At 44.7% G+C, this 25,354-nt stretch overlaps 2 protein-coding genes across 5 annotated transcripts; both read left to right on the top strand.

Annotated features, from left to right (window-relative positions):
• Positions 1-3,497: 3,497 nt before the first annotated feature.
• On the top strand, positions 3,498-10,230 carry FAM136A (family with sequence similarity 136 member A). The gene is given in 4 exon segments (XM_012501182.2): positions 3,498-4,079; positions 4,081-4,308; positions 4,919-5,059; positions 8,730-10,230. Coding segments are annotated over 4 exon segments (738 nt in total). The 5' UTR covers positions 3,498-3,899; the 3' UTR covers positions 8,919-10,230.
• A 2,243-nt stretch (positions 10,231-12,473) lies between these two features.
• SNRPG (small nuclear ribonucleoprotein polypeptide G) lies at positions 12,474-25,188 on the top strand. 4 transcript variants are annotated; one of them, XM_003262517.4, is made up of 4 exons: positions 12,474-12,627; positions 16,854-16,876; positions 18,348-18,472; positions 24,866-25,185. In XM_003262517.4, the coding sequence occupies exons 1-4, from the start codon at positions 12,596-12,598 to the stop codon at positions 24,914-24,916; spliced, it is 231 nt and encodes a 76-aa protein (XP_003262565.1). In that variant the 5' UTR covers positions 12,474-12,595; the 3' UTR covers positions 24,917-25,185. The 4 variants fall into 4 exon arrangements, with proteins under 4 accessions (XP_003262565.1, XP_030683754.1, XP_030683756.1 ...); XM_030827894.1 differs by lacking the exon at positions 24,866-25,185 and adding an exon at positions 19,173-20,365; XM_030827895.1 differs by lacking the exon at positions 12,474-12,627 and adding an exon at positions 12,712-13,393 and having other exon boundaries at positions 24,866-25,188.
• The last annotated feature ends 166 nt before the right edge of the window (positions 25,189-25,354 follow it).

The following is a 25,354-nucleotide window of genomic DNA, read 5'->3' as shown; positions in this document are numbered from 1 at the left end:
CTATCACCCATAGCTAACCTGAGGGTTAGAAAAGGTAGCAGCATCTAGCAAAATTCACTTCCTCCCCTCATCCCGGGCCTCCTGGCCCCCATTTATCTCACCCACATCCTGAACATGAGCAAATAAGAAAGAGTCCTAGTCCCTCTTGTGCCACCGTTTGTCTCTGGCAGAGAGGCTGGGAGTGCTTCTACCACTGCAGGGCCTGCATTCACAGGATGGCATGCAGGAGAGGTGGGAAAGGAATCAAGATGACAGAACGGACTACCCAGGATCCTGAAAGAGCTGTGACTTGTTTCCAGTGAGTCAGCCCAGGCTTGAGCCAGATAATCCTGAAACCTCATTTCCCACCATCAAAGCACCAGGGTAATAGCACAGACAGGTATCTGAGCTTCCTAACATGAGATTAAACTCTGCTTCCACCATGACTCACATGGGATTTCCACAGCCAACTAACTGGAAGTCAGCAATCATTTTTCTTTTCTTTTTTTTTTTTTCCTTTTTTTTGTCGTTGTTGTTGTTGTTTGAGGCAGAGTCTCGCTCTGTCACCCATGCTGGAGTGCAGTGGCACCATCTCAGCTCACTGCAACCTCCACCTCCTGAGTTCAAGTGATTCTCCCACCTCAGCCTGAGTAGCTGTGATTGCAGGTGTGTGCCGCTATGCCCAGCTAATGTTTTTATATTTTTAGTAGAGATGGGGGTTTCACCACGTTGGCCAGGCTGGTCTCAAGCTCCCAGCCTCAAGTGATCTGCCTGCCTCAGCCTCCCAATGTGCTGGAATTACAGATGTGAGCCACCGCCCCAGCCAAGAATCATTTTTCATAAGTACTAAAAGTACCATTCAATTTGTGTATACAAACTAATAAGGCTGCATTACTCAAGGACTTTTAAACTCATTTTAGCGTGATTAACTTGGCTCCTACAAGTAGGAGCTGTTGGAGAGGTTCTGTCTGGCATTTTAGGAATAAGAAGGAAAAGTGAGTAGTTTCAGATTGTGCTGTAAAGAAGAAAGAAAGATCTTTCTGTGGAATATGGGACTTAAGTATAAACATTAAATCAGTCAAAATAGAGATGTCCTACTTTTTCTAGTCTGGAGTTAGCCCATCAGGATTGGAATTCTAGCTCCAACAGTTTATAAATGTGCAATCTCTGGCAAGTAGTTTCATCTCCCTAGGCCTCAGTTTTCTGCCCTGAGTGACAGAAAAGAGGAGAGTAAAGTACCCACCTCATAGGGTGCTTTGTCATGGAAATTAAATGAGATCATCCCATGGAAGGCACTTAAAACACTGTCTGGCACATTATTTAATAGTTGGCGTCACCCTGATTCCAGCTGCTGCTGGGAGCCACCTGTAGTCAAGCTTGAAGTGAACAGGCTGTCTCAAGACCCTGAACTGTGATTTATGAGGAGATACTCACACTTGTACTCACTAGAGAGGGCCTGGCGCTGGAAGAACGCAGCTTGTTTGCTTGCTTCCTTGCTTTTTTTTTTTTTTTTTTTTTTTTTGAGACAGAGTCTCACTTTGTTGCCCAGGCTGGAGTGCAGTGACGTGATCTCAGTTCACTGCAACCTCTACCTCCCGGATTCAAGCGATTTTCCTGTCTCAGCCTCCCAAAGTAGCCAGCACTACAAGTGCCTGCCACCACGCCTGGCTAACTTTTGTGTTTTTAGTAGAGACGGGGTTTCACCATGTTGGCCAGGCTGGTCTCAAACTCCTGACCTCAGGTGATCCACCTGCCTCAGCTCCCCAAAGTGCTGGGATTACAGGCGTGAGCCACGGCGCCAAGTCAGAACACAGCTTTCTTCAAAGAAGCTTGGGTTGAGTCAAACTCCTCACTGCCCTCAAACTAGAGTTCTCCTGCCATCTAGCGCCCAATGGCAGAAAATGGTTAAATTCCAATGACGGCCCCATTCCTTTGTTCCACCCCCACCCCCACCTTGCACCCCCATGCCTGACATGGCTTTCTCTTCAGTCCCATATGCCAAGCAAACACCCACTCATTTCAATTCAATTCAAAGCCTCAATTCAAGCCTTATCTCCTCTAAGAAAACTTTCCTGAGGAACCCGATGGCTCACTCCCTCCTTGCCAGCCTGGGCCACCTCCTCCAACATTGCCCCTTCCCCTTCTCCACGGAGTGTGCGTTTCCCTTCTCCACTGACGCTCCCCTCTGGACCTGCACCCCTAGCTAATGTATTCGATAAATGAATGCACACGACAGTACTGTTATGGGTGGGACAGTTAGGCATTCCAAAAAAAAACTGCTCCAGGAATTCAGAAACAGTTTCATGTTGCTGGCATATAAGTGCTTCATTGATGACTGCTTCAGTGATGATCTGTAGCCCCTGCTTTGTCTCTGAAGTTCATTTTTTATTAGAAATAAATGCATAAACATACATCTACCCTGTGATCCAACAATCCCATTTCTAGATATTTACCCAAAAGAAAAAATCTGTCTACAAAAGACTTGGTCCAGGACTGGATGATGGTGCATGCCTGTAATCCCTTTGATAGGCAGAGGCAGGAGGATAGCTTGAGGCCTGGAGTTTGAGACCAGCCTGGACAACATAGCAAAATCCTGTCTCCAAAAGAAAAAAAAATGGTCAAGAACGTTCATAGTCACCACTTTATTCATAATAGCTACCAACTGGAAAAGACCCAAACACCCATCAGCAGGGGAATGGATCAACAAATGTGGGCCGGGCCCGGTGCCTCATGCCTGCAATCTCAGCACTTTGGGAGGCTGAGGCGTGTGGATCCCTTGAGCTCAGGAGTTGGAGACCAGCTTGGCTAACATGGCGAAACCCCGTGTCTACCAAAAAAAAAAAAAAATTAGCCAGGCGTGGTGGCACATGCCTGTAATCCCAGCTACTCCGGAGGCTGAGGCATGAGAATCACTTGAACCAGGGAGGTGGAGGCTGCAATGAGCCAAGACCACATCACTGCATTCCAGACTGGGTGACAGAATGAGACCCTGTCTCAAAAAACAACAACGACAAATGTCCATTCAGTAGAATACTACTCAGCAGCAAAAAAGAACCAACAACACAGCTCAATCTCGAAAGCATTAGGCTAAGAATTTTTTAGCAATATGCTAAAAAAGCCAGACAGAAAAGGAGTACTTATTGGATAATAACATACATATGACATTCTAGAAAGAGAAAATGTAATCTACAGTGACAGAAGCAGACCAGTTAGGGCAGGGGTGGGGAGATGGGGTAGAAAGGACGGAGATTGGGACAAGACAGAGTTTGGGTTTTTGTTGTTGTTGAGAGACAGAGTCTCACTCTGTCGCCCAGGCTGGAGTGCAACGGCGTGATTTCGGCTCACTGCAACCTCTCCCTCCCAGGTTCAAGCAATTCTTCTGCCTCAGCCTCCCAAATAGCTGGGACTACAGACATGTGCCACCACGCCCGGCTAATTTTTGTATTTTTAGTAGAGACGGGGTTTCGCCAGGTTGGCCAGGCTGGTCTCAAACTCCTGAGATCAGTTGATCCACCTGCCTCGGCCTCCCAAAGTGCTGGGATTACAGGCGTAAGCCACCGCGCCCGGCGGACAGGGTTTGTTAAAACTCATCAAGCAGCACGCCTAAGATCTGGGTATTTCTCTGTATGTAAATTACATTAAATAATTTTAAAGAATGTAAAGGGAGGGATCAAGGGAGGGGAGGAGGAAAGGCAAGCAGCATCCGCAGGGCAGGTGTCCCGGTGACCGGTTCCCAAGCGGGAGGAGGGCGGTGGGCTCGCGGACACCAGCATGCAGTGGCTCTGTTCGGCCGCCAGGTGGGGCGTGGGCCCTGGAAGGGCGGGCGGTGAAGGGCGGCGAAAGGCGGTGAGGGGGCGGGCCCGTACGCCGATTCCATATGGGCGCCGGCGCGGAGCGCCGCGGGGCAGCGCGGGGTCGCCATGGCGGAGCTGCAGCAGCTCCGGGTGCAGGAGGCGGTGGACTCCATGGTGAAGAGTCTGGAAAGAGAGAACATCCGGAAGATGCAGGTAGCCGGGCTGGGGCCGAACCGGGACCTCCTTCTCAGCGGGTGGGTTCCGGGCCCTTCCCTCAGCCACCACGCGACGCCTGGCACTGCAGCCCGCGTCCCCGCAGACCGGGTGTGGGCGGCCCTGGGGTCGCCGCAGCGGCCTCGGACAGGACTTCGGAAGCTTTGGCGGATTGGATGAAATCCGTGTGCCCTTGCCGTGCGCGAGGCTGTTTTCCGCCCCTTCCAGCCCGGGGCAGGAGCGTCCCCGGCGGCAGGTGGGAAGCCCCTGGCGGCAGGCGCTCGCCCCACCACCTTCCCCTCTTACGCGGCCCCTTCCGCAGGTGAGCGGCCCAAGGCCCAGCAGAGGCGCTGCCAACGTGAAAGACCAGAAAGGCGAGGGCTTCCGGCCTCCCCGATGGCCAGGTCATGCCCGCTTCTCTTGGGCCCAACCTCGCTTCACACAGCGCGGGTTTCTACACTGTTCTTCTCTGAGCCCCGCAATGCCTCTGTGTGTGTCGGTCCTGCTTCTCTCACGGAGTATGCGTTTCCCAGATAGTGCCCCTTGAGTCATTGATTAGTGGGTCGGCTGCCCTCTGGTGGAGTTTGTATTTACTAGGTTGCCGACCTCTGAAACCCGTGGAAGAGGCACCTGGTTTTCAGAATTTGGCTTCGTCAGACCACCCTACCCTCACCCATTCGGGCGAACCTCTGTTCACCCAGCCATCGGTGCAACAGGTGCCGATGAGCTAGAAACACTACGCTAAACATTGAGGATAATTTTCCCCAGTGGTGGTTTTAAGGTCCTGGTGTCTATTCTCAGGGAAGGTGAAAGCAGAAGGTGGACAGGGAGGTGCAAATATCCACGTGGCCTTCTAACTCCTGTAGTGCTCCATAGTCATCTCTGTCCCCAGAGGCTTTCCTACCTAACCTCTCTCTGCCCTTTCTCCCCAGGGTCTCATGTTCCGGTGCAGCGCCAGCTGTTGTGAGGACAGCCAGGCCTCCATGAAGCAGGTGCACCAGTGCATCGAGCGCTGCCATGTGCCTCTGGCTCAAGCCCAGGCTTTGGTCACCAGTGAGTTGGAGAAGTTCCAGGTGAGAAATATCCTAGACAGAGCACTCTAGTCCTTGATACAGACTTTTGCAGGAGATGACAAGCATTTGTTCAAAACTCTTGGCTTTAGTATCTTGGTTCTGTTAACAGTTGTGATAGTGATGGCCAACCAGTTTTCACAGGGTTTGAAATTTTAGAAAAAGTCTTGGCGGTCGAGTGCCTTAGGTTGAACATCATTTCCTATAGAAATGATGTAGGCCGAGCATGGAGGCTCACGCCTGTAATCCCAGCACTTTGGGAGGCTGAGGCAGGTGGATCATGAGAGCAGGAGATCAAGACCATCCTGGCCAACATGGTGAAACCGTCTCTACTAAAATACAAAAAAATTAGCCGGGCGTGGTGGCACACACCTGTAGTCCCAGATACTAGGGAGGCTGAGGCAGGGGAATCTCTTGAACCCGGGAGGTGGAGTTGCAGTGAGCCAAGATCGTGCCACTGCACTCCAGCCTGGCAACAGAGCGAGACTCTGTCTCAAAAAAAAAAAGAAATGATGTAATGGGGAGTTACCAGGGGAGTTCATGACCAAGAGCCCTTATGCAGTTTGTTGGGGAGGAGGCATTTGTTTGTTCTTTTGCCACAACCACCAAATACAGTATGTATACTGTGTAGTATAAAGTTTCCTGGCTGGACGCATAGCTCACACCTGTAATCCCAACATTTTGGGAGGCTGAGACGGGTGAATCACGAGGTCAGGAGTTCGAGACCATCCTGGCCAACATGGTGAAACCCCATCTCTACTAAAAATACAGAAATTATCTGGACATGGTGGCAGGTGCCTGTAATCCCAGCTACTTGGGGAGGGTGAGGCAGGAGAATCGCTTGAAACCGGAAGGCGCAGGTGGCAGTGAGCCAAGATCGCATGCCATTGCACTCCAGCCTGGACAACAAGAGCGAAACTCCATCTCAAAAAAAAATAAATAATGTTCGGGCGCAGTGGCTCACGCCTGTAATCCCAGCACTTTGGGAGGCCGAGGCAGGCAGATCACGAGGTCAGGAGATCCAGACCATCCTGGCTAACACAGTAAAACCCCGTCTCTACTAAAAATACAAAAAATTGGCCAGGTGTGGTGGTGGGCGCCTGTAGTCCCAGCTACTCGGGAGGCTGAGGCAGGAGAATGGCATGAACCCGGGAGGCAGAGCTTACAGTGAGCCAAGATCGCACCACTGCACTCCAGCCTGGGCGACAGAGCGAGACTCCGTCTCAAAAAATAAATAAAATAAAAATAAAAAAAATAAAGTTTCCTAAAACATATATTATTTTTAAAACAGCAGAATCTCTAGAAAGGTAGGATAGCCTTGAAAAGGTACAGATTAGAGGAACACCCTTCCACCATTTTGTGGACTTATACACCCACCCAGGACTGCCCCTACTTGCTATACCCAGAGGGCAGCCCCTCTGACACTAAGGAGCAGTCATTTATGTGAATCATTATTACTGTTGACTCACTGATTCCTGGCTCACAAGCCCCTCTAGGTTACCAAAAGAGCTCCCTGTTTCCTTCTCTGGAGCAAAGAGTATCCACAACTTCATTTTACTCCCATCTTCTAAGTATATTTTTCTGGAACCTGGGGGAAGCAAGCCTACTTCCAGGCCAGGCTTTCATAGCCTGAGGTTCCATCCACATGGAAAACTTACACCTAATGTGATACATCTTTACATTCTTCCATTCAAAACGCTTCAAAGTTACTGCCATTATGAAGGAATAACTTCTTCAAGATCACGGAACCCCAAAGGGTTTCTTTGTGTTCTTTTTGACAGCTAATTTTATAGATGGGGTCTTGGAAAATGTGATTCTTGGATTGCTCTGTAACTCCCCTTGCATTATGTTTTTAGTCCTCTCCAAGTGGACTTTCACTCTTCACTGGGCCAGAACCGCTCCTGCCACTCACCTCCGTGGGGCCGAATCCAGGGGTCATTTCTCAGTCTTCATCTTACTCTGTCTGCATCATTGACACAGTGGATCCCTCCTCTTCTTAAAGCACTTTATTCAGTTGGTCACCAGGACATCTCACTCTCATGGTTTTCTGCCTCCTTCCTTGGCCTCGTTTGCTATCTCTTCCCCACTCCAGCCTCTGAGCATCAGAGTGCCTGGGACTGTCCTTGTTTCTTTTCTCCTTTCTGCCTACTTCTCTAGTCTCCTCTAGCCTCATAGCTGTAAATATAATCTCTATGCTGACAGCTCCTGCATTTATATCTGTAGGCCAGAGCTCACTCATAAACTCCACATTCACATATCCAACTAATTCCTCAACATCTCCATTTACTTTGTCTCTTTCCTCTCACTGGAATGTAAGTTCTGTAAGGGTAAGAACTTTGTTTTACTCATTGCTATATTCCCTAACATTTAAAGAGTGCCTGGCACATAGTAGATGCTCAATAAATATTTGTTGAATTGAATGTTTTCCTGTAGAAAGAACAGACTTTAAAGAATCAGTGGCTCACACCTATAATCCCAGCACTTTGAGAGGCTGAGGCGGGTGGATCACCTGATGTTGGGAGTTTGAGACCAGCCTGACCAACATGGAGAAACCCCGTCTCTACTAAAAATACAAAAAAAAGTTAGCTGGGCATGGTGGCGCATGCCTGTAATCCCAGCTACTCAGGAGGCTGAGGCAGGAGAATCACTTGAACCCGGGAGGCGGAGGTTGTGGTGAGCCAAGATTGTGCCATTGCACTCCAGCTCAGGCAACAAGAGCGAAACTCCGTCTCAAAAAAATAAAAAAGAATCAAGATGTTTGTACATCTTACAATAACCTCTAGGGACCTCTCATTTCCTGGAAGAATGTTCTGCACAATTTATTCTGTCATTCACCTGCTTTCTAGTAATAGTTTGAGCCCTCCTGGTGCCATCTTCTGTTTGAGTCAAGACAGTCTTGGAAAGCCAAACACAGTGGCTCACATCTATAATCCCAACACTTTGGGAGGCCAAGGAGGGAGGATCACTTGAGCCCAGGAGTTCAAGACCAGCCTGGGCAACATAGGGAGATCCCATCTCTACAAAAATAATTTTTAAGAAAATATTAGGCCGGGCGCGGTGGCTCACGCTTGTAATCCCAGCACTTTGGGAGGCCGAGGCGGGTGGATCACGAGGTCAGGAGATTGAGACCACGGTGAAACCCCGTCTCTACTAAAAATACAAAAAATTAGCCGGGCGTGGTGGCGGGCGCCTGTAGTCCCAGCTACTCGGAGAGGCTGAGGCAGGAGAATGGCGTGAACCCGGGAGGCGGAGCTTGCAGTGAGCCGAGATTGCGCCACTGCACTCCAGCCTGGGCGACAGAGAGAGACTCCGTCTCAAAAAAAAAAAAAAAAGAAAGAAAATATTAGCCAAGAGTGGTGGCATGTGCCTGTGGTCCTAGCTACTTGAGAGCAGAGGTGGAAAGACAGCGTGAGCCTGGGACATTGAGGCTGCAGTAAGCCATAATTGTGCCACTGCTGCGCAGCACTCCAGCCTGGGCAACAGAGTGAGACTCTGTCTCAAAAAACAAAACAAAAAAAAAAAAAAAAAACTTGGCCAATCACACTACCATGTCCCTTTAATTGACCAAGATAATACATATTAAACCTGTAGCACAGGGTCTAACACATAATGAGCACACAGTAAATGGAGGCCTTACTCTCAGCTTTTTCTACCCTCTTCCTTCTTGCCACAGGACCGCCTGGCCCGGTGCACCATGCATTGCAACGACAAAGCCAAAGATTCAATAGATGCTGGGAGTAAGGAGCTTCAGGTGAAGCAGCAGCTGGACAGTTGTGTGACCAAGTGTGTGGATGACCACATGCACCTCATCCCAACTATGACCAAGAAGATGAAGGAGGCTCTCTTATCCATTGGGAAATAAAAGTCTTTGCCAGTGGCCATCAGGGCTGAGGGCAAGAATATATTTTTTATAAGGAATTGGGAATTTTAGTCTTTTAAGCAAAGTTTACGAATGAAGAAATGAAGGATGGCCGCAAGTGTAAGGCATATGTCACTTGCCTCTGGACACTGGTTATTTTATGTTTCAGTCCCTAAAAAATGAAATGGAAAAAAGTGGTGCTAAATCGGGTCAGAGATATTACAGGAGAGTTTTAGAGCTTATTATTTCCTGTGGCCAGTGCTTGTCCTGGCAGTAAGGCTCTCCCCTGTAACAAGCCAGAGCCCTCCAAGGTACCAGACTCTTCTTGCTATACAGGTACTAACAGGCTGGCAGGTTAGAGTTGGTGGAGTCTGAGGAGAGATATTTTCTCTTTGTTGCCAATATCCTGTTTACCAGAAGTGTCACCACACCATCTTCCATAAGCTGTGAAACAAAATCAATGAGGTCACTAACTTAGAAGGGAAAGAAAGTTTTCTGGGTCTTTGTTTTCTTGATTTTGGGTAATTTATACAAGGGCATACAAGTTGATTTTAAGATGTGGAACTGGGAGGCAGACTAGTTTGGATAACAACTTTGAAATGTTCCTTGTGGATCCCCATTTCTGGTCATCAAGATGTGGATGTACATTTCTTAAAATTATTACATGCTGCATCTTTCAGCCTGGAGACCGTGCAGAAACATGAGAGGTGACGACACACTAATTGTGGGAAACAGAATTACTGGCTGATGGGCCCTGAGGCTGTGTGTAGCAAAATGACAGGACAATCTTGCAGTAACACTTTCCCCTTGAAGAGAAGGGGGTTTTGACTGTGATATATACTAGTATCTAGGAATGAACAGTAAAAGAGGAGCAGTTGGCTACTTGATGACAACAGAGTAAAGAAGCACTGGATTTGGAAAAACCTGGTTTTATTAGAACAGATGGAATGAAAGCCTACACCTAGCATTGCCTACTTAGCCCCCTGAATTAACAGAGCCCAATTGAGACAAACCCCTGGCAACAGGAAATTCAAGGGAGAAAAAGTAAGCAACTTGGGCTAGGATGAGCTGACTCCCTTAGAGCAAAGGAGAGGCAGCCCCCATTACCAAATACCATTTTTGCCTGGGGCTTGTGCAGCTAGCAGTGTTCCTGCCCCAGCATGGCACCTTATTGTTTTGATAGCAACTTCATTGTATTTTCACCAACTTATTACTTGAAATTATAATATAGCCTGTCCATTTGCTGTTTCCAGGCTGTGATATATTTTCCTAGTGGTTTGGTTTTAAAAATAAATAAGGTTTAATTTTCTCCCCACTATTGTGTTTTCTTTCCTTATATCTGGGTGGTGAATATATAACTTTCTTAGGATGCTTCTTCTTTTAACACGTTAAATGAGTTTAAAATGTCCAGAAGAGTGGAAATTACTTGTTATGGTTCAGATGCAGAACTGGTTCATTGTAAATGGGAAAAACTTTGAGAGGAGACTACGACATTGTGACTTGAAGTTCATTAATGTAGAAAAGAAACTGTCTATGAGGCTAAAAAGAGAAATTCATTATCTATGTCAGGTCTCTAGCTTCAACAACTAAACACTAATAGCAAGTGGTAGTAAAGGTACAAAGCTATGACCCTGCTAGAAAAAATTCAGTGTCTAGGATTTTGACTACTAAGAGAGTGCAAAATATGTGATGAGTTTAAGTCTTTACTATCATTGATATTTATATAGAGCCATTCCAGAATATCAGGAATTAACTGAATTTTTGAGAACTATCCCCTATTTAAAATCAACAAGGCATTCTATTTTGGTTTAGTCTTCTATAATTTTGGGGTAACAACTGGGAACAAGTCCGAGACCACTTTTTACACATCTTGACATGAAAAAAGAACACCTTATATTAGAAAATGTTTGTGTGCTGCACTTCACGTTTTATATACAGGGGCAATGGCACATCAGTGAATTCTGGAGGTAGTGTTTGAAAAATTTCAGAACTGCCAGGCATGCTGGCTCACCCCTGTAATCTCAGCACTTTGGAAGCCGGAGGCAGGCAGATCTCTTGAGGCCAGGAATTTGAGAACATCCTGGGCAACAAAGCGAGACCTCATCTCTACAAAAAAAAAATTAGCTGGGTGCAGTGGCGTGCGGCTGTAGTCTCAACAACTCAGGAGGCTGAGGTGGGAGGATTGCTTGAGGCCAGGAGTTCGAGGTTGCAGTGAGCCATGATCACACCATGCTCCCCAGCCTAGGTGACAGAGCAAGATCTCATCTCAAAAAAAAATTTTTTTTGCGAGACCCCTCAGTCGGAAATAGATTGAAATTCTTGGAGACAGGCCCAGTCACCTTACTCTACAATGGTTCAGAGGCTGCTAATTTACATGTTACCGGAACCCTACTTGGTCTGACAGTATGCTGTAGGGATACCTGCCAAAGAAATATAGAGGCCCGGCCGGGAGCGGGGGCTTACGCCTGTAATCCCAGCACTTTGGGAGGCCGAGGCGGGCGGATCACGAGGTCAGGAGATCAAGACTATCCTGGCTAATACAGTGAAATACGGTCTCTACTAAAAATACAAAAAATTAGCCCGGCGTGGTGGGGGGCACCTGTAGTCTCAGCTACTCGGGAGGCTGACGCAGGAGAATGGCATCAACCCGGGAGGCAGAGCTTGCAGTGAGCCGAGATCGCGCCACTGCACTCCAGCCTGGGCGACAGAGCAAGACTCCGTCTCAAAAAAAACAAAACAAAACAAAACAAAATATATATATATAGAGAGAGAGAGAGAGAGGCCCATTCCTCCAGGGTCATTAACATTTGGTATGTTGGTATATATGAAGAAAATAAGCGATACGATCCACAGACATGCGGGATTGGCCGGGTTTGCCCCGAAGCTAGAGACGGGACCGTTATATCAATATCTCAATTTCATTTTTTAAATAGAGAAGGGGTCTCGCTATGTTTCCCAGGCTGGTCTCGAACTCTTGGGCTCAAGAGATCCAAAGTTCTGGGATTTACGGAGCCCGGCTTTCTTTTCTTTTTTTTTTTTTTTTTTTTTTTTTGGCTGTTCCATAGACGAGCGGGATACCCGGCTGGGCACAGTAGGTCACGCCTGTAATCCCAGCACTTTGGGAGGCCGAGGCGGGCGGATAACGAAGTCAGGAGATCGAGACCATCCTGGCTAACATGGTGAAACCCCGTCTCTACTAAAAAATACAAAAAATTAGCCGGGCGTGGCGGCGGGCGCCTGTAGTCCCAGCTACTCAAGAGAGGCTGAGGCAGGAGAATGGCGTGAACCCGGGAGGCGGAGCTTGCAGTGGGCCGAGATCGCGCCACTGCACTCCAGCCTGGGCGACAGAGCGAGACTCCGTCTCAAAAAAAAAAAAAAAAAAAGCAGGGATACCCACCGGCGGAATACCCGTTATCTAAATTTTGCACACGCAAAACGGAATTCAGAAAGGTGCCTAGAGGACGCACCCCTCCGTCCTGGCCAATCGCTGAGGACGTAACCGGAAGCTCAACCGCGACCGAGGCGCTCAGATATCGCGAGGTGAAATGTAAAAACTGCCAACAATCCATTGGCTAACGAGGTCGATAACGCCAGACGCAAGACGCCGGGCCTACTGCGGGAGCGTGAGGCAAGCCGTGCGTTCCGTTCCAAGGCATCTGTGAGCCCGCGGAGTATACACCATGAGCAAAGCTCACCCTCCCGAGTTGAAAAAGTAAGTATGTGTGAGAGCCAAACTGAAGTGGTCAGTTATTTGCGTCCCGCGAGTCCCTTGGTTCCCTCTCCATTAGCTGAATGTCTTGAGCCGCTTCACCTCATTTCTTCTTCCGGTCCGAGGTCGCCGGGATCCCGGCCAGGCTCCCGCGCATGAGACGTGAAGCCCGCGCAGAGCTCGCGCGTCGGTGTGGTTACAGCAGGCAGCCACGGCACCTCCTTCCGGCCGATTAGTCTCCAGGTCCCGCGGTCCGGCCCCTGGTCACCCGGCGCTCTCCCTCGTTCCTTGAAGATCTCCAATGCCACCTTTTGTTGAGCATCTCGAATAGTACCATGTTCTAGATAGACGGCTAGAGGGGGAAATTCTCTAAAGGAACTAAGGAGGGGCTGGAAGGGAAGTGTTTTTAAAACTATGTGAGGCATCAGAATCCAAAAGCCACTTTAGTCTTAGCAAATGTGTTTGTAGGTGTTTGAGCTTTTACTTAGAAACTTCATTCCTTTTTCTTACCTTCTTTTACGTTAAGCTTGAATGTCATGTGTTATCTTGCTCTGATGTTGAAACTATGTAAGAACATTCATTTTTCTTTTTTTTAAGAACATTAATTTTTTCTAGTCAGAGAAGGCTAATTTTTTGAAGTTTTTTCTACACACCCAGTAAAGTCAAACAACTTTAAGTAGGAGAGCCTTACTTTAGGTAGGACTCAACGTAAAGCTTTGAACTCCTCAAATACTTTTTGAGTGGACTTAACAGGTTATGTGTTTCCTGAGTACGTTTCTGTTTTGCTTATACTCCCTGATGCTGGAATTCTACATGTATTAGTTGGATTGCACAAAGGATGCAAAATTTTTACAGGGATCAGTTTTTTCTGGCGTAGCATGTGGTTGGCTTTGTGTGTAGTTCATTTATTACCAGGCCCATGGAAGTCAGACATAAGGAAAAGTTCCCATTTAATAATTTTGCGGCCGGGCATGGTGGCTCACGCCTGTAATCCCAGCACTTTGGGAGGCCGAAGCGAGTGGATCACCTGAGGTCAGGAGTTCGAGACCAGCCTGGCTAACGTGGTGAAACCCCGTCTCTACTAAAAATACAAAAAATTAGCCAGGCAGGTGGTGCGCACCTATAGTCTCAGCTACTCGGGAGGTTGAGGCAGGAGAATCGCTTGAACCCGGGAAGCGGAGGTTGCAGTGAGTCAGGATCCCGCCATTGCCTTCCAGCCTGGGCAACAAGAGCGAAACTCTGTTTCAAAAAATAATAATATTTTTGCATTTAAAGGTGCATTTGTATCAAAGCCATCTTTTGTATGAAAACTACTTCCATGTGTATTTTAGTTAAGTCTGTTAAGGAATTAAGTAGTAAAACATAAGCCCAACGCGGTGGCTCACGCCTGTAATCCCAGCACTTTGGGAGGCCGAGGCGGGCGGATCACGAGGTCAGGAGATGGAGACCATCCTGGCTAAAACGGTGAAACCCCGTCTCTACTAAAAATACAAAAAATTAGGTGGGGCGTGGTGGCGGGCACCTGTAGTCCCAGCTACTTGGGAGGCTGAGGCAGGAGAATGGCGTGAACCCGGGAGGCGGAGCTTGCAGTGAGCCGAGATGGCGTCACTGCACTCCAGCCTGGGCGACAGAGCGAGACTCCGTCTCAAAAAAAAAAAAATAGAAGTTACTCAGAAATTATTGTGAAAATTACTCTTTTTATCTGAAAGTTATTTTATTGGTGAGTTGTTGATGTAAGTATCTTCTGGATTCATCAGGGACTGGTGAAATGGTGATTCTTTTTTTTTTTTTTTTTTTAACAAAAAGACCATTCTCTACTTGTAATCTAAGATTTTCTTTCTGATTCATAACATAGTTTTTGAAAATTTCAGAGAAGGAAGCTAGTTTTAATACCTTTCTCTTCTCATCTGTAGGTTTTATGAATTGTGAAATCCGGTCAGATCTGCCGCCAAAACGACTCTCAAATTTTTTCTTCCTTTGCTTTCTCACAGATAGCATCTTCTTTTACACCATTATGCCCTCCTTCTGGCTTAGCGTGGGGTTCTTAAATGGGGAGTAGGGAATCTGGTGCTACCGGCTTCTAGTGAGTAGACACCAGGGATGCTGTTAAACATCCTACCGCTTATTCGACTGCCCCCAGCAATACAAAATTATCTGGTCCCAAATGTCAGTAGTGCAGAAGTTGAGATACACTGGCTTAACTGAATTCTTCCTTCCACTTCTTAAAATTTGCTGCCACAGTAGTCTTGCCAGTGACTGCTTTGATAATTTATCACGGTATGCAAAATCGAGGCTATTCTTAACCCAGCATTCAAACGCCAAACCTTATAGCTGCTAATACTCACGTGTTCTGTTCTCCAGTCAGACTGAACTATTTGTGTTTGCTCTCACGCTGTGTGACTTTGAAAAATTGATTTAGCTTTTCCAAGCCTAGTTCTCCATCTGTAAAAACGGTGGAAACGATAGACCATAATTGCAAAGTCATTGTAAAGATTGTATAAGATCTTGTGTGTTATATTTGATACATTTTATGTATCTTATTAAAATATAGTTTACTTCATATATATATATATGTGGGTTTTTTTTTGAGATGGAGTTTCGCTCTTATTGCCCTGGCTGGAGTGCAGTGGTGTGATCTCGGCTCACCGCAACCTGCGCCTCCCGGGTTCAAGCGATTCTCCTGCCTCAGCCTCCCTAGTAGCTGGGATTACAAGCATGCACCACCACACCCGGCTTTGTTGTTGTTGTTGTTGTTGTTGTTGTTTAGTAGAGACGGGGTTTCTCCATGTTGATCAGGCTGGTCTCGAACTCCCGACCTCAGGTGATCCGCCCGCCTTGGCCTCCCAAAGTGCTGGGATTACAAGCATGAGCCACCGCGCCCAGCCCATAAATATATTTTTACTTGTAAATGTATCTACTCCCTCCTTCAGTCATGCTCCTTGTTTTATATTTACATTTTCCCATGATAATCCTATACATTAAAATTGAATAAGTGCCCCACTTCGTGGCCCATATACTAAACTTTTTTTTTCATTTTTTTATATTTTAAAATTTGAATGAAATATTTAAAATTGAATGAAATTTTATGTTTTCTGGCCTATAAATGGAAGAGATTAAAAACTGAGTTGACTGCATGGCTTAATAGTCTCTTATTCCACTAAAATGGAATTTTTTTTTAATTCATATCGTTTGAAGTTTCAAATGTGCATTTATTATACTAAAATACACTTAAATGTTGAGGACTACCCTGAACATTTATGCTTGATGCTTTAATATTAAATAAAAGAACACTACTTATCTCAAATATAAAATACCTATTGAATTGGATATGATTTGATTACTGTTTGCTGTCTTTACAACTTAGTTTTGGAAATAACCAAACGTAGGCAAGTCTTTGTTTTTCTCTTATGACTATAAAATCCAATCATTGGAAATTAGGTCAATGAGACCACATGTGGTAGCTCATGCCTGTGTAATCCCAGCAGCATTTTGGGAGGCTGAGGGGGAGCATATTTTTCGAGGCCAGGAATTCAAGACCAGCCTGGGCAACATAGTGAGATTCCCATATCTTAAAAAAAAAAAAAAAAAAAAAAAAGAAAAGAAAGTAAGAAATTTAGGTCAATGAAACAACATAGTATTGAACAATAAGAATGTAATTCACATTAGTATACTGTACTTAATGTAAATTAATATAGTCAAAATATATTTCATTTTTATTGCCTTTCCTCTTCCCAAATTACTTCGCTTCGTAGAATGTCTAATTTAGGTAACCCTTTATGCCCCCACTCTTTTTTTCCCCTGAGACGGTTTCGCTCTGTTGCCCAAGCTGGAGTGCAGTGGCGCAATCATGGCTCACTGCAGCCTCAACGTGGCAGGCTCCAGTGATTCTCCTACCTCAGCCTCCCAAGTAGCTGGAACCGTAGGCATGTGCCACCACCCCCAGCTAATTTTTGTATTTTTGGTAGAGATGGGGTTTCACCATGTTGCCCAGGCTGGTCTCAACTCCTGAGCTCAAGCAGTCCACCCGCCTCAGCCTCCTAAAGTGCTGGGATTACAGGTGTGAGCTACCTCACCCTACTCCCTCACTCTTTACAGCAATACATTATTTTTACTATTTTAGATTTCATTATTCCCATTATATAAATTCTAGCAAATTAACTATTTATGTACTTGTTTATGCTTAAATTTTTTTAATTGGTTATATAATCTTTACCCTTTTCCTTTTTCAGATTTATGGACAAGAAGTTATCATGTAAGTTTGTTGTTGTTTTGGGGTTTTTTTTAATTATTCAATTGCTTTTTACATGTGTCTTAGGAATATGTTGGGAGCAACTTTATAAAAATGTAAAGCGGCCAGGCGCGATGGCTCACGCCTGTAATCCCAGCACTTTGGGAGGCCGAGGCGGGCGGATCGCAAGGTCAGGAGATCAAGACCATCCTGGCTAACACGGTGAAACTCCGTCTCTACTAAAAATACAAAAAGAAATTAGCCGGGTGCAGTGGCGGGCGCCTGTAGTCCCAGCCACTCAGGAGGCTGAGGCAGGAGAATGGCATGAACCCAGGAGGCGGAGTTTGCAGTGAGCCAAGATCGCTCTACTGCACTCCAGCCTGGGCTATAGAGCGAGACTCCGTCTCAAAAAAAAAAAAAAAAAAAAAATATTTAAAGCACACAGGGGCCGGGCGCGGTGGCTCACACTTGTAATCCCAGCACTTTGGGAGGCCGAGGCGGGCGGATCACGAGGTCAGGAGATCGAGACCACGGTGAAACCCCGTCTCTACTAAAAATACAAAAAATTAGCCGGGCATGGTGGCGGGCGCCTGTAGTCCCAGCTACTGGGAGGCTGAGGCAGGAGAATGGCGTCAACCCGGGAGGTGGAGCTTGCAGTGAGCCGAGATTGCGCCACTGCACTCCAGCCTGGGCGACAGGGCGAGACTCCGTCTCAAAAAAAAAAAAAAAAAAAAGCACACAGGACCTCTAATTCACATCCATTAATTAAGCAGGTTACTTAATCCTAACTAGACAATTTTATTTACCTAATTTCTGATATTTAATAAGTTTAACAGCACTTCAGAGTTTATCGTAGGTAAGCCCTTCCTCACTTTGGCAAAATTAACAGGATTTATCAACCTTTTTTCTTTAAACAAGCTACCAAGGACTTAGACAAGGAACAATTATTTTGTTTCTTGGGAATATGTAGGAATAACATTTGTTCAATTTATCTAAAAATCTGACCCACACAGCACTTGAAATATATGTAGGGGGAAAAACCATGAGCATTAGAGGTAAGCAGCCTTCAGCTTGAATCTCACTTCTATCGTACAGTAGCTGTATAACCATGAACCCAGTTACTTAAAAGCTCGGGCACGGTGGCTTACACCTATAATCCCCCAGCACTTTGGGAGGCTGAAGCGGGAGGATCCCTAGAGCTCAGGAGTTCGAGACCAGCCTGGGCAACATAGGGAGCCCCCATCTTTATAAAAATTTTTAAAAAGCTCTGAAGTTTAGTTCTGTCCTATAAAGTAAGGATACTACTACTTTTTAGGATTCTTATAAATTAAAATGTGGAAGTAAATACAAAAATGTTTAACCCAGTTTTTGTCATACAGTAAGGATAGTGGGTTTCAGACATCTCAAATACTTGTGTTTTATCCCACCTGATTTTTAGTGATGCTTGGTAACTAATGGAAGGTTTTTCTAAAACTTCTTTTTCTCTTTTTAATAGTGAAATTAAATGGTGGCAGACATGTCCAAGGAATATTGCGGGGATTTGATCCCTTTATGAACCTTGTGATTGATGAATGTGTGGAGATGGCGACTAGTGGACAACAGAACAATATTGGAATGGTGGTAAGTAAAGATATAAGAGTTCTCTTGGAGATTTCATTTTTCTTTTGGAATGTGTATTAACTCCTAGTTAGTAACCCCCAGAAATGGCAAATAACAGGCAAGATTAGACTTTCCATCTCCTTTTTAGTTGAACATACGGCAGTTACTCAGCTGTGGTAATATCCTGGTTACCTGTAGGTAAGATCTCGACTATACAGAACCTAAGGTCCTAGCGCTTGAAATAGCTGTTGGAAATCCTTTTTGAGCTTTATTCTGCAATAGAGGCTCATTGTTGGTCCTTCATTAGAGCAGTAGTTCTGAAACCTTAATGTGTATATGAATCCCCAGGGAATCTTGTTAAAATGAAGATTCTACTTCAGTAGGTATGGGGCGGAACTTAATTAAGGTTTTGCATTTCTGCTAATGCCTAATGCAGATCTGCCAGTTCACAGATAACGCTTTCCGATTTTACTTGTATACATAGTTAACCTGGATTTTCTGGTTTACCACACCCAAAATTTTAAGGTAGCCAAGGTAAAAGTTACAAGGGATAATCACAATGACAGTTATTCACATGACAGAAAAAGCAGGAAAAAATAAAAAAGCACATACTGAGCCCTCATAGGATTAAACATTCCTACATTCATTGGGCCATAGTTTTAGTGATTGCTAAAGAAGAGTTTTGAGACCCAGACTTTGAGTCCCTCTTTGTCTAACACAGGACAACATACCTAATAAAGTGGTAAGCCCAAAGTTCTTGAAAAAGGTGAACCAAAAAGGACAACTTACTTTTAGCAAATTATTAAGCATAAAGACCTCCAAGGAGTGGTAAGAGTTGCTAATTATTAGCCTTGATTTATTAACCTTGATTTTTAAGTTTGAGCAGTAAAGTTGAAGATAGACCTATTTTGACATCTCTGCCTGTTTAATTTTTTTACATACCATTTTTTCCAAGGTTTGTGTTATTACTTATTTCAGATACTTTTTCATTACTGTATTTTGAAAAGCAAATGAATAGTTATGACTGAAAAAGCAGTTTAGAGTCTCCAGATAACCACACGTGGTCCCCCAAGTTTCATGTAAATTGACTTGTCTTTCAGGTATATTCCCTTGTGAGCTTCTGTTGAATAAGGCTGCCAGCATCATTAGTAGCCAAGTCCTTATAAAAACATTTTCTAGATACCCCAAGATTTTCCTCTAAGCCCTTATTTTTACAAATAAATTTTCCTTCTAATAGAAGGTAGATTCGGTTTTTAGTTCCTTGCAACAAATTTGCTGAAAAGGATTCAGGAAGAACTTGGCACCTAATTGTCAATTCTGCTTTGAGAAGATTAGAGAATTAGGTAACACACTGCTCATTGGAATTTTATCAGAGAAGGAATAGAGCATCCCTCTGGCAATTTTCCCCCTAAACTTTATGGGCCTAATTTTCTTTGCACAGAAATTGGTTGAAAGCACTGCCATCCCAAGTCATTTAAGTAATGATTACCTACTTAGTGTGTTGTTGGGCAGCCTCCTATTCCATCTCTGAGGTTTATGTGACACACACACACCCCCAACCCCCAGCCAAAGAAAAAAAAAAGTTTTTATCAGCAGACAATAATTCTTGCTGCTGAGTCTTCACTTTGAAAAAGAAATAATAACACATCAGACTTCTTTAATAAAAGACATTTTAAAAGGCAAGAACAGAGGTGAACTTTTTGACTTTTCTAAAGTTGGAAGAAGGGAAACAAATAGGTTAAGGTTTTGTTCATTTTGTTAGAAGTTGTTTAACAAAGGACAGTTGGCTTCATTATTACCTTGTCCAAGTCAGTGATCCATTGAGGCCACTGAAATTAATACTGTTTTATTGCAGTTATGTGTGTGTTGGCTGGGCACAGTAGCTCATATCTATAATCCCAGCACTTTGAGAGGCTGAAGCAGGAGGATCACTTGAGCCCAGGAGTTTGAGATCAGCCTGGGCAATATAGTGAGACCTCATCTCTACAAAAAAATCAGAAAATTAGCTGGGCATGGTGGTGTGCACCTGTAGTCCCAGCTACTCAGGAGGCTGAGGCAGGAAGTCGAAGGTGCAGTGAGCTGAGATCACACCACTGCACTCCAGTCTGTGTGACAAAGCGAGATCCTGTCTCAAAAAGAAAAAGGGTATGTTTGTTTTCAGGAGTGAGTTTGTTTTTAACCTGTCAGCTGGATCGTTACCTAATGATAAATCTCAACTATCTTCTGAGACATCCCCAGAGTTGTCAGTGGCATCGCCTCTATCTTACTTTTTATTATGTTACATAGTTCAGGCACTCTTGCTAGGGTTGTCCTTCTGTAGCATCATTGAAGCACAAAAAAGGGAGCAGTATGTAATTCTGGACATGATGGTTCGAGTTTGATTTGGAGAATTAGGCCTCAAGCACAATAGCAAAAGAGGAAGAGCACTGCGATAGGCCTCCTTTATCCTCAGAATAGGTACCAGAAACCACAGATAGTACTGAACCCTATGCCCAAATGGGTGTGTGTGTGTGTGTGTGTGTGTGTGTGAGAGATGGAGTCTCACTGTGTCACCCAGGCTGGAGTGCAATGGTGTGGTTTTGGCTCACTGCATCCTCCGCCTCCTGGGTTCAAGCGATTCTCCTGCCTCAGCTTCCCAAGTAGCTGGGACTACAGGCGCACACCACCACACCAAGCTAATTTTTGTATTTTTAGTAGAGACAGGGTTTCACTATGTTGGCCAGGCTGATCTCAAACTCCTGACCACGTGAGCCACCTGCCTTAGCCTCCCAAAGTGCTGGGATTACAGGCGTGAGCCACCGCACCTGGCCAGCACGAATTTCTTTTTACTTCTTCACAATCTCACAGATAGAAGATTCGTCTTTACCATAAATCCTAGCAGTCTCAACATATGATTCTTTTTAAGTCAAGAACTTGTACCTTTTCACTTAAAGGAAGCACTTTACAGCTTCTCTTTGGCATATCCATATTGCCAGCATCACTGCTCTTATACTTTCAGGCTAATATTAAGTAAAAAAAGGGTTACTTGAACACAAGTAACCCTTTGATACCAGAACAGTCAATCAGAAAACTCAGAAAACTGAGATAACTGATTAATGGGCAGCATGGAGATGCTAGACAAAGGATAATCCACATCCAGGGACAGTATCGTCACACTGCTCAGAACAGCATGCAGTGTAAAACTTACGGATGTCTGTTTCTGGGATTATACATTTAATGTTTTTGGACCACAGATAAGGTGTGACAAAGTTCACCATCTAGCCTTATTTTCTAAATATGTGACAAGACAAAGAAATACGTAAATTTAGCAGGGAGCTAGGCAGGAAGGCTAGCTTTTCTTGCTTTGGTCAATGAGATGTGATGTTCAGTATCTGTTGCCAAAAAAAAAAAAAATTGAGAATTTAAAATTCTGATAACTGGCCAGGTGCAGTGGCTCACACCTGTAATCCCAGCACTTTGGAAGGCCAAAGCAGGAGGATCACTTGAGACTAGGAGTCTGAGATCAGCCTAGGCAACATGGTGAGACCCTGTCTCTACAGAAAATTTTAAAATTAGCCCGGCTTGGTGGCTCATGCCTCTGGTCCCAGCTACTTGAGAGGCTGAAGTGGGAGGATCACTTGAGCCCAGGTCAAGGCTACGGTTAGCTGTGATTGAACCACTGCATTCCAGCTTGGGTGACAGAGCAAGACCCTGTTTCAAAAAAAATAATAATTAAAATGAAAATAAAATTCTGATAACTAGGTAAGCATGTTTCTACTCCTGGCTTATGCTGGGCACGGTGATGTGCACCTATAGTCCCAGCTACTCAAGAGGCTGAGGCAGGAGAACCACTTGAGCCTAGGAGTTTGAGGATGCAGTGTGCAGCGATTGTGCCTGTGAATAGCCACTGCACTGCAGCCTGGTCAGCATAGCTAGTCCCAGTCTCAAAAAAATGGAGGGGAGCTCTGTTAACTTACAAGAAGAGTGTGAATCTTTAGACTCTTTCAGTTTCCATTGTCATTTTCAGGGCACTGTGCTTACTGGTTTTTGTTGTTGGTTTGAGACAAGGTCTCACTCTGTCAGCGAGGCCGGAGTGCAGTAGCATGGGGCTCACTGTGGTCTCAACCTCCCTGGGCTCAGTTGATCCTCCCACCTCAGCCTCCTAAGTAGCTGGAACCACAGGTGTGCACCACCACCCTCAGCTAATTTTTGTATTCTTTGTAGAGACAGGGTTTTACCATGTTGCCCAGGCTGGTCTCAAACTCCTGGGCTCAAGCTATCTGCCCACCTGGGCCTCTCAAAGTGCTGGGATTATAGACGTGAGCCTCTGTGCCCAGCCATTCTTTTTTAAATCTGCTCTTTACTACCTTATCATACTCATTGCTGATAATTGGCTGCCAGGTTCCAAGACACTTTTCCTACCAATTGTGTTCCCTTCTATTCTGTCAGCTGCAGTAATCACATGTGAGTTATTTTATTCATGTTTACCAGGTACTTGAGCCCTCTGTGTGCCTGCTACTATTTTAGGCACTGGGGTTTTGCACCTAAGTCCCTGCCCTCATAAAATTTACATTTGTATGGAGAACACAATAAATCATAGTGCATGTGTAAATAAAACAAGCATGATACTGTGAGAAAAGAACAAGTTACAACTACTTTTACTCTAGCTGCCTATAAGCATAGCTCCAGTTTGAATCTTTTTAGAATGCCTCCATTTCTAATAAACACCTCAAATTATTACATTACCTATCCTTTCCCTCCCCTACATTACCTATCCTTTCCCTCCCATACCCCTCCATTCACCTGTCCAATTCTACTTGACTGATGGGTGATCTATGACACTTGACAGATGATGATCTGCGGTCTATTAGGGACTTACTGTTTTTAGTCCCCTAGCCTTCCAGTTTCACTTATTTTTCTACCCCTCTTGAATTCATTTACCAGCTGATTCATCTATACTCTGATAAGTTTGTTTGTTGATTTGTTTTGGTTTTGGTTTGTTTTTTTTCTGACAAAAGACAGTTTTGCTCTTGTTGCCCAGGCTGGAGTGCAGGGGCGCTATCTCAGCTTACTGCAACCTCCGCCTCCCGGGTTCAAGTGATTCTCCTGCCTCAGCCTCCTGAGTAGCTGAGATTACAGGCATGTGCCACCACACCCGGCTAATTTTGTATTTTTAGTAGAGATGGGGGTTTCTTCATGTTGGCCAGGATGGTCTCGAACTCCCGACCTCAAGGTGATCCACCTGCCTTGGCCTCCCAAAGTGCTGGGATTATAGGCGTGAGCCACCACGCCCCCGATAAGTATTCTTATCTTCATTTATGGCTTATCTACTAGGTCAAGCACTGTTGTCCTAGGGCCCTTTTTTTATAACTTCTCTTTCTGCCTCTAGGTTCTGTCCTATTCAAACTTTGGTGTATTTATATAATATCTTGTTGCAGGGACACTTATGATCGTCATTCCCTCAAATGTGAAACTCTCACTGGCTCATTGTTAGTTTTTGATGTCCTCCAAACACTAAGATTGGCATTTGAAGCTTTCCAAGATTGAATGCCAACTATCTTTGTTTCCCGATTGTCTTTATGAACTTTTTACTGCATTCAAATTAGATTACTTCCTTATCCTCTCATAGTTTGTCTTCATCTTGGTTCTGTCTAGAATTTCCTAAAATCTCCTTTTCAAAATTCTGCCCAATTTCCAAGACCCAGGTAAAATGTGATTTTCATAAAGCATGCCTTTCACCATTTCCCATCCTGGTTTGTTCCCTAAATGATCTCATACCTCCAAACTGTACCTAACATACTCTACTGTACATATTTTACTCATTAATTTTTGGATCCCATAGAGTCAGGGATGGGCATTTAAATTTGAGTCCTGCATTTTAGAAGGTGAAAGTAGGGCCAGGCGTAGTAGCTCACACCTGTAATCCCAGCACTTTGTGAGGCTGAGGCAAGCAGATTACTTGAGGTCAGGAGTTTGAGACCAGCCTGGCCAACATTGTGAAACCCCGTCTCTACCAGAAATATAAAAATTAGCTGGGCATGGTGGGAGGTGGGGCTCGTGTAATCCTAGCTACTTGGGAGGCTGAAGCAGGCGAATTGCTTGAACCTGGGTGGCAGAGGCTGCAGTGAACCGAGATTGTGCCTCTACACTAGCCTGGGAAACAGAGTGAGACTCTGTCTCAAAAAAAAAGGTGAAATTAGTCATTGGAGACTTGGCATTAGAATCTCATAAAGCAAATTGTTAGCCTTAAATCTAAAAGATGTCCGTCTTATAAAGGGCTTAGAGTTGTTTGGTGTCCCTGTGGCTTGAACAAAGCTTTGCAAACCGACATGTAATATTAAAAAACCATTAATGATTTGGTGAAAATTCTTAAATCATCATAGTTATGTCTGTTACCTGAGTTGTTCTTTTCAAATTTATTTTTCTCTTTCTTAGGTAATACGAGGAAATAGTATCATCATGTTAGAAGCCTTGGAACGAGTATGAATAATGGCTGTTCAGCAGAGAAACCCATGTCCTCTCTCCATAGGGCCTGTTTTACTATGATGTAAAAATTAGGTCATGTACATTTTCATATTAGACTTTTTGTTAAATAAACTTTTGTAATAGTCAAAAATGCTTTCTCAGATGTTCTGAATATAGAATAGCAGCTCTCATTCCAATTTTTTCTAACATGAATTTTTCTGGTTGACACTGATTTCAAAGGGTTTTATGCATTAAAGTGAAAGAATCTTATTAAATGTGAAACATGGCAAGGATTCCTTTTGTCCATCTTTCAACACTGAACAGATAAAGAAGTTACAAACATGAGTGAGTTTCTTCTAAAACACTAATTTTCAAAACTTAAGAATAGTAACTTTGATCTAGTCTGACTTTCCCAAGTACATCTACATTCCAAATATAGTACAACAGAAGCAAAAGACA

Source organism: Nomascus leucogenys, chromosome 14 (assembly GCF_006542625.1).
Source record: "Nomascus leucogenys isolate Asia chromosome 14, Asia_NLE_v1, whole genome shotgun sequence".
Lineage (NCBI taxonomy): Eukaryota > Metazoa > Chordata > Mammalia > Primates > Hylobatidae > Nomascus > Nomascus leucogenys.
This window is presented reverse-complemented; position numbering and strand designations above follow the sequence as displayed.

Bases quoted from the DNA above. Each gene is read 5' to 3' on its own strand.
- SNRPG (XM_030827894.1), top strand. From the start codon at position 12,596: ATGAGCAAAGCTCACCCTCCCGAGTTGAAAAA. The intron at 12,628-16,853 runs GTAAGTATGTGT...TTCCTTTTTCAG, and splicing joins CACCCTCCCGAGTTGAAAAA to ATTTATGGACAAGAAGTTAT. The intron at 16,877-18,347 runs GTAAGTTTGTTG...TCTTTTTAATAG, and splicing joins TATGGACAAGAAGTTATCAT to TGAAATTAAATGGTGGCAGA.